Raw genomic sequence first — 9,541 nt, forward strand, 5'->3', positions numbered from 1 at the left:
CGTCCTCTTCCGTAATGCATTCAGCTTTCTTCGGTCTCTCATGAGTTAGTGCGGTAAATGGAACTTCTTTAAAGATCGCCATTCCTACTTTCTATCACTTCATGTCTAAACAATGAAACGTGACGCTGAATTCTTGCTTAGTTTCAGCAACTATATATTACACCTAAATATTTTTAGGCTCCATAAAAACATCCGGATCGTGTAAATGTTTTCATTGTGTCTGCATGTGAAATCGGTGTGCATTGAAAGTGACAGCCTTTTATTTATCATATGCTCAGGTGACTGCACATGAAACTGTCTCCACGAGCACCAACAGACGTGCTGGTGCTCGTGGAGACAGTTATATCATCTACATAATATGGTAGTTCGATGCAACCAATGCAACCGCACAAAAACTTCCATTGTGAAACGAAGGATCGAGTCCCTGCATTCTCTTAGCGTAGTCTTGTTCGCTTGTAAAAGGAAGTGAATAAAACCACAACTAAACACATTTCGCAGCCCGTCCATACAACTATGCAAGCACCGAACCCCATTTCCGAGGATGGCATTGTGATACGAACCCAAAGAGCATTCCTCACGTAGAATCGAATTGTGTGGGAAAGCCTTGGGAAACGAACCATTTGGGGTAAAAAAAACGAGCGCAGACAGCTCATAACAAAAAGCACGGAGTATTTTTCACTGGAAGGTATTGTTTAGTCCATACATACACAAAAAGGCCAATTTTCTCAGGCATGCAGCGGATAGCCTAAGTTTTCATTCATTCGCATAACCTTAGTGCAGCGTGTTATTGTTGTCCATAAAGCCATTTCACGATGCATTACATGTGCGCATTAACATGAGCCTCTCATAATACGAAGGTTCGTCCTGATGGCAATAGCCACAACATTCTTTTTTGCACTTCCGCAGGCATTTGATGCTGACCATGATACGCGTTCCCGATGCGGTCGTGGTCGACCTGTTTCGCGCCCTCGAGAGGAACCAGACCATCTTTATGATTGAATTCAGTGGTATCACTTTTAGCAAGAGGAACGCCAAGGCGCTAGGGCGATTGGTTGAACTCAACCGAGCGTTCATTTCTCTCACCTTCGATCTTAGACAGAGTGATCCCCGCGTTGACCGCATGGTTCAGTGCCGCGCTATCATCCGGGAACTGAAGGAGGCACTTCGCAAGAACCGCTTCCTCATCACCGTGCGCGTGAACACAGGAAATGCTGATCCCTCCTGTGAACCTGCCATCAAGCATTTCAGCAGGCGAAACTCGGTGAGCCGTCAAATTATCTCTTTTGAATTGATTTTGAGATGCGAAGAGACATTTCTCATGGTAGCGCGACTTACTACGTATGTGTGGGCGAAGCTTCCGGCATCGTTGAGTGCTGTGCAACTGTGATTGATGCCTGGAATATCTACATCAATCGCGGTCAGGCTCACGGTCCAGTTCTTCGTGTTAAACGAATGTCACGGTAATAGCAGCTTCTCCACTACTGACACTCTGCCACAGCATACGATGACTTGGTGAAGGGCAACAAACGTGAACGTCTTTTCTACCGTGGTGTTTCTCTAGTATCACGCTGAACTAAAATATCAGTTATTTATTAGTATGCAAAGTGTCGAAACCTCGGACTAACACAAGAAAAAGAGAAGTAGACAGAAAGAGCGCAACCTAACAATTGAGCTTCAAACAGCTTAATATAATCTTTTTTTCAGCGTCACAGGGAAAAGAGATATGGAAAGAAGATGAGCCAGAAGTGCGGAAGCTTCGATAGTTGCTGCGTAGCCATATTTGCAAGTTTTTTTTTTTCTGCGCGCGAACATAGAAAAAAGGGACAGGGTAGACAGAGCGCTAACTTCCAAATAACATTATTTCGCAGAGTGGCGAAATATATGCGTCGAAAAAGACTATGCAGAACAGGAAGATGAAAGACAAGCTTAATCAATGGGTCAGTATCAAGACACGTGTGACGGTTCCTCGGTTGCCTAAAAGCCCAGCCAGGCAATCGCGTTCTAATTGTGATGAAGCAACAGATGTGAAGATCTTTCAGTTATTGAAGCGCAAAACGTACACCCGCTAGGTAATGTTCTGTCTACCCTGTTCCTTTTTTCCTATGTTCACGCGCTGAAAAAACTAGTAAATAAAATGAACTACTGTTAGTTTGGCCTCCTTTTGCCTACATAGTTTATTTTCCTGTGTTCGTCTGTCATTTGCGCACTCTTCCCACATTAAGTCATGTCATGCACCGACTCACCCAACAAGAAGGTCTTCTGAGATGTAAGCTATGTCTGTTTATTCTCTGATCCACTCTATCATTGCGTAGCACCTGCCATTTTTCGTTCGAGAGCACACGTCATCACTGCCAAGATATACCTAAATTGGGGTATACAGCAGGAGCAATAAAAGTTGTGGCTATAAAAGTTTCAAGGTATTTTAAAAGTACATGCAAGTTTCTTTGAGAGTTCAAAATTAGTTGCAAACTTGCTTTAGCGTTTTTTATTTTCGTTTTTAGTTTGTTCTGCAAATGTACTACGTTTAATATATGCTTCATGCAGAACATTGCAGCTTTGCGCAGAAGTAGTCAGAAATGCTTTACAAAGTCGGACATAAGTAGTTATGGTACAACAAAAACTACATCTGTTTGTGTACCTTTGGCAATCTATCACCGGAATATACACTAGAACTTTCTGCGAACGTGTCAAAAATATCAAATTATGTTTTTAACAATGAGTGCAAATTCTAAAATAGAAATTCTGAAGCAAAATATTTCAAGAGATCACAACGGCCGTTTTTGACCCTGTAGTCTTTGTGTCTGGTGTCCGTAATCACCACGGCAAGAAATTAAAAAAAAAAACAAATAAAAAATTATATCTGGGATCAAACGAAACTGAAGCTTGGGTCACCTACATGGTAGCCCAGTATTTTACCACAGGACCATGCAGGTGCTTGAAACACCTTCACAAAAACAACCTATACAAGCTCCATGCTGAAAAAAAACGATGTTTCAGGCACCACAAAATCCACATTGCATATAAGGTGTCCCTAAGATATCTATTCTGTGACTCATTGGTCTTTGAAGGGTTCCAACTCATCAGAAAAGGCACATTCATAAGTCACCATCGTCATTAGACACAGCACTAAGAAAGTGCACACAGATGTTATAGGTGTGTCGCAGACTCGCAGGTGCCACAGTTTTCCCAGAAAGACGTATAGTGGCATGCTGGATGCTAACCTATTTAACAAAAATTGAGTTTTAGCGTAACGGGTACCTCACAGTCTGGTATGCCAAAAAATTTCATAAAGCCACCCATGATCTCTTCCTTGAGCACCTCAATAAAGCTTTCTCTCTCCCTATTTCATACAATTTTATCTGTCTATTTCTCAATATGGCATCACTAAAGCATAAGATAACGACCGGGTGTCACGCACTGCAAATCGCGTAATAATTGCGTCGTTTGAAGCCTTACACCCATTACCAATTACCCAGCCTAAACTTTTCATCAGCCACGCACCCAACAAACTGCACACTTCTTGGCAGATGTGTAGCTGTTACCTTGCTTCTCCGCGAAACAATAAATAATGGCGCATTGGGTGTTCCCATCTTGGCAAAAAGTATTTGTGGCATGGTGAGAACTTCTCCCGTATAGTTGTATTGGTAGCCTCAAGTGATTTGGCAATGGGCTTCAGAAATGCCGTTCTGTTTCAGCTACTGCTTTCACTATGCTACGATTTTCGCGCTAGCGTGGCATTTTTGGACGAAAGGAAGTGACACCGCATCTTGGATTTTCAGACTCGCTGGTTGCTTTGGGTGTTGATGCATGATATCTTTCAGCTAAATGAAAAAAAAGAACTGCTGTTACGTGTATGAATACAACTGATGAGTGAATCTCTTAGTCATTGGACTCAAACAAATGTGTGCCTGATCGTCATGAAGCGATTAAATGGGGAGCTGGTGGTGAGAACGTTTGATGCGCTCGGCGGCGGGAACGAATGAGCAAGTGAGTGTGGCTCACGCGCCGCAGAGTGAGCCATCTGCAGGGAGAACGCCCTTGTCGTTTTTCTCGGTGCGCTTGCCTGGCGCAGGTAGCTTCGACGGCGAAAGGCCTGACGGCGAGAGTGGTATAGTTCAGGTCTAAATAGCTTCGCTGCGCATAACTATGGTGCTAAGTTCCCGTAGTTTTGCCTTTTTACAAACTGAACCTAAACTCACGTAGTGTAACACATTGTTTCATGTCTGGCCAAGGTACTATGCGACGCAGCTTCTTGCAAGTTTTCTGACCTGAAGAATGCCCAGCGAAGGCTCTGTCATGGTAGTACGCTATAGAGGGTTTGCGAAGTTTGCGAGGAATAACCACTCGAAATGGCGATTCTGTACAACGATCATCAACTTAGAGAGAAATACCGGAACAAGAGGCCTCCTTCTCAAACAGATAGTAGTCGGTACTCTCCTATAAAATATAGTATGCAGTTTGCTTACATTGTTCGACGAACTCGTGTGCTTTCGTGATTTTTACGTCTTTGTTTTCATTTTGAATTCGAAAAGAAAAAAAAAACTACTGTGGGCTTAAAAGAGCTACGAATTGACATGCGGTCTGGGAAGATTTGTGCCAATAACCCCTCGCTACGTAATGCAGGCGCTCATCAACCAAGCCGTGCGGTTTGTCTATGGCTCCATGGACAAGAGCGACGCACTGGCCTTTGAGCTCTTGCAGCACTGTGCATCGGTGTCGATAAGGATGGAAACGTATGCCGGCCTCTCCATGGAGGCAGTGCTGGAGAAGATTGCTGAGGCTCGCCAGAGGCTCGCTTTGAACTACTTCATCCTCACGGGTGTCGTCAAAGTCGAAATTGTGTGCCAGCGGAGTCGCAAGGCAATAGAGGAAAAGGTCACCTTCCTCGACGATATCGGCAGGGTACTGCAGGCGCGCGTCTGCTCCTACCTTGGCTTGACCGATGTCATGGACATATGAGGTTATGTACTCTGAATTTTTTATCGTTTTACCCTCGATCAACTGACAATGACTCAACCATACAACGAATTGCACGCAATATCAAAGCACCATCGAATATGTTTTAAGCATATGGCCACATCAGAAAAGCGTCATACCCTGCGCAATTTTTCATATTGTCGTAGTTGCATCAGGCAATCATTTTAATGACTCCTTTATGAACCTAGTTAGTATCGGCTAAGGCTATTGCATCTTCTGTCATTCGTTATGCAACAACTTTATGCTCACGCACATCATGTCAACAAGCTCGACTTTCGAACTTCATGCATTTTTTATGGGAGTATATTATATTTTAAGTTTTTTTTGTTTTACAACCAATGTGGATGTTTTAACTTTGCCGTGTAACTTAGGAATAATTAAGCAGTGCCAATTTACTCCCCACCACACGCGCACAGAACACGAGTGCATACGTACACATAACTAGTTTTGGTGAGAGAATGCTTCGCCATGTGATTTGACGAATTTTTCGACAATGGTTGCAGTAATACGAATGCCTTCAAAATTTTGACAGTGTTTCTCAACTGCTTTGCTATTGTTATGGTGCGTATCACTTTTTAGTCACCACTGCATACTCAAAATGCATGTTTCGTAGGAGTCTGCTTTCATATTGTCATCTGGTGTATCTTAACTAACGTGACGTTATTCGTGATGACCATTTGTCATGTGTTATTTCTTTTTTTTTCCTTGTGGTATTGGCATCTCTGTAGCGGTAAGACAAAAACATTGTTGTAAGTTTGCTTTTGCGCAAACTTTCGTTATGTTTTAACCTGTGCGTGCTACTGAGCATTGCCTCTTTTTTTGTGTAAACAAGTAAAGTCAGTTTGCGAGAAGCGTTGTGTTTTGGGTCGTTTCATTTAACGAGACATTAAAGACGATAGTTTTCTTGGGATACTTCAACGGAGATATTTTGCCTCTCCGTGTTTCTCTGTTTGTCTGTCTGTTACTCAATTCAGACAACCCGCAAAAATTTACGCCTTTGCTCAACACCCAGCCATCTTGATCTGGCAGCTGCGCTCATATGTTTCATATCTGAGGCGCAGAATAAATACCTAAGCATCAAGTGGTGTGCCTTATCACTGCAAAGTGCACCGATGCGGAATTATAAATGGCCTGGTGTTTTTTACGGTGCGCTGACAACGCGATGCTGTGCTCTAAGAGTGTATATGCTTTCCTGAGACGGAATTGTGCTGCCACCTCCCGGTGGCTACAGGATATTTCGTTTCCCGACGACACTGCGAGGTGGCGCCCATAGCTCACTCAGCGGCTCCATACTGAAGACTACAACTTTTCGATGACATTTGCCGCGAAGCAGCCAGATACGCGGAGTTTTATTATGCTTTATATTATTTCATTTATTGCATCCTTAAGGCCCGAGGGCATTACTAAGGGGGGGGGGGGGCGCAACAAATACACTGTGAGGGTGTACAATTCAATGTGAACAAATTATTGTAAACATTACAGTTCTATATACGCATATGGTAGTTTGGCCAAGAATGACAACAAAAACTATTCAAACAATAAACAAAAGAAACGTTTGACTAGGAATCAGAGTACAAACAACATGGCAAAAAAAATTATACATACAGTACGCTGGTAGGATATATCTAAATCTATGAGTTTTTGGGTGGAATCAAAGTGTGGGATTCCAACTTTGCGTGGAACGATGTGTGGTCAGGTGTGGCAACTATGGAGTTGAGCAGGCGATTCCAAGGTGTAGCTGCTTGGGGGGAAAATGAGTCTTTCATTGCAGATGTTCGGCCGTTGATTGGTGCAAAGGGGGATAGATTGATTATTGCGAGAAGTTCTGTTAGGGGGCTCTAAATGTTCGTGTCTTGATTTAGGGCGGAAAAAGAAACTGTGCAGGAGGCATTGACGTGAGATCAGGCGGCGTGACGCGAGAGATGGTAGTTGGAATAACTGTTTTAGGGCAGTGACGCTGATTTCTCTGGAGAACTGTGAGGTTATAAAGTGGGCAGCGCGGTTTTCAACTGATTCTAGTTCGTTAGCGAGAAATGGCTGTGATTAACTCCAAGTTGACGAAGAATATTCGAGCTTTGGGCGTACTTATGTTAAGTATGCTAGTTTTTTAACGTCAGGAGATCGCGATTTTAGGTTATGACGCAGAAATCCAAGCGTGCGCAGAGCGTCTGAGCAGATGGACTGCACGTGGGCCGCAAATGAAAGAGTTGGGTACATGTGCACCACGATATACCTGTACGACGAAGCCGAATCGAGAGGAAGCGAATTAATATGTTGGTATGATGAACAGTGGCGCGCTTACGGGAAAATGACATCGATTTGCATTTGGCAAGGTTTAACAGCATTGATGAGTCTTGGCACCATAGCGCAACTGAGTTGGGGTATTGTTGTAGTTTAGTGCTAGTTTCAATGTTGTGAATGGTGGAGTATATGACACAGAACGTATATTGGGGCTTAAAGAACAACATAAAGTAAATGCCTCAGCCTGCACCACCGAGGTATAACAGGCTTAAATCAATGGAAATAAAATGAATAGGGCTTGCGCCAAAGGGTTGATTTGGAGGATAGAAAGGAGATAAGAGGGCAGGAAGGGAAGGGGGAAAAGGGGATGAAAAAAAGAAGAGAAAAAGTGAAATACTATCTAGCGTCACCCCGGCCACGGGAACAGGCCGACTCAATCCGCGGGATTTATTTTCATTTTTCATTAAGATATGTGGTTTTACAATAATTTTGTTCTTGTGCCTTGTATCTTGACAAACATTTCTTCTTCTTGGGCTTCTCGGGTCTTGTGTGTGGATCTTCGTTCTCCTTCTTCTCGCCGGCTCCACGGGTTGACCTTTGTTCTCAATTATTCCTCCAGCTTGAGAAAAGACTATTAGTCATAGGTTATTCACTCTTTTGAGATACCGTGTTTGTTCGCCGTATGGTTTCTCAATTTATCTCCTTAAACCCTTCCTAATTGTTTGTGTTCTGTGAACCTCGATATTTATTTGGAACTTTTGGAGTCTGGTTGGGTAGTGAATGAGGTATTGACTTGCTATTTATATACGTTGTCCTGTTACCTAATAGCTGTCACCGTCATGCGGTTTTGAGCTAGACCTTTTCCGTAATTGCTTCCTGCATTTATGTTGTCAATGTTTCTCTTGTCCCCTTCTCCCTTTTTATTTTTATTCTTTTCCCCTCGTCTCTTGTGTAATAATATTTGCTTACCTGGGGATCTTGGTGGACCCAAAGCAATGTTAATTTTGGAGTCTATTTGGAAAAGTTGCTTTCTTACTGCTTCACCTCTTTAGACTCATCTTTATTTTATAACTCTAGATATTGTTTTGTATGCTTTCTTAAATCTTATTTTAGTTTTGATGATGGTACTCAATGGGTATGGGATGTCCGAATGCATCTTCCTTGCCAATTCTGTTATTTTGATTCTTGGTCGTGTTCATCCGTCATCCAAACATGCCAGCCGGGGGTGACTCCGCATCCTCCACTCCATTGTTCCTGGGTGGTTATTGTTTCAGGTTTAGGATTAAGAATCAGGAAGCCCTCCTTTCGTGGAACTTAGCCACGCTTTATGGGGTCTATCACATTTGATAGCCTGAGGCTGTGCCTTATGTCCAAACTTCAGAATGAATGTCCTTTGCTTGTTTCTGGGTTTTGTGCTGACTTCTTCGATGTCTGCGTAGGTCTGGGATCAAAGGGTGGACCTAGGGTCCTCGATCTACCATCGACCTTCGCTTTGTAGAAATGGTGGTTCGGGTATAGGATCATCGTTGGACGACTTATCCAGATCCACTATCGGCCCGATATATCTGAAAGTGGATTCGGCACTCGTCTGATCCTTTTAGACTGATGGACCTGTGAGGTGGACTTGGTTCAGTGGTTCGGATGCACCGTTAACCCCTCCCAGCGACGAAATTGAATCACGGATTTGATTGTGTTAAAATTTCTCGATATAGTGTATCTTTTGATCTCATTGAGTACCCTCGTTATAATTATGCCTGTAAAACTTTTTCGTTGATAGTTTTAAATATGTCCTTTATGATTTCTATGCCTTCTAAGTCCTTAATGACCTCCGGTTTGGCTTTGTTCGGATTAGTGTATTTCTTCTTCAGTGCGTTAATCTCTTGTTTTACTGTTTCACATGAGTCCAAGTAATGGTCAAATGTTTGAGCCTCTTCTCCGCATATATATCTGTCGCTTCCGGTTATTTTGAACCTCTTGAACTAGAAAGGAAGCCTACCATGTCTGGTGACAGCCTGTGTTAGCCAATAATCAAGTGGGAATGCTTTGGGGATAAGTTTGGTATTTTTGATCCACTGATATGTGTATCAATGCTTCCCTTCCAGGTTCCAGTATTGGTTCCATTGCTCTGAGCATTGTCTGCGCAATTCCTGTTTAACGAAACTTTTTGACATAGGGATATCATAATCCGTACCCTCTTTAGTGGCCTCTTTGGCCAATTGATCCGCCAATTCGTTTCCTGAGATTCCCTTATGTGCTTTCGCATATATCAATGTTATTTCGAGTTCTGCCAATTGATTTAATAGTAATTTGATTTTGTGGATAA

At 42.8% G+C, this 9,541-nt stretch overlaps 1 protein-coding gene across 1 annotated transcript; it reads left to right on the top strand.

Moving 5' to 3' along the window:
- Positions 1-480: 480 nt before the first annotated feature.
- On the top strand, positions 481-5,901 carry LOC142772054 (uncharacterized). Its single transcript, XM_075874155.1, has 2 exons — positions 481-1,261; positions 4,624-5,901. Exons 1-2 carry the CDS (start codon positions 914-916, stop codon positions 4,957-4,959), a joined length of 684 nt encoding a protein of 227 aa, XP_075730270.1. The 5' UTR covers positions 481-913; the 3' UTR covers positions 4,960-5,901.
- The last annotated feature ends 3,640 nt before the right edge of the window (positions 5,902-9,541 follow it).

The sequence above is a fragment of the Rhipicephalus microplus genome, chromosome 9, assembly GCF_043290135.1.
Source record: "Rhipicephalus microplus isolate Deutch F79 chromosome 9, USDA_Rmic, whole genome shotgun sequence".
NCBI classification, from domain to species: Eukaryota; Metazoa; Arthropoda; class Arachnida; order Ixodida; family Ixodidae; genus Rhipicephalus; species Rhipicephalus microplus.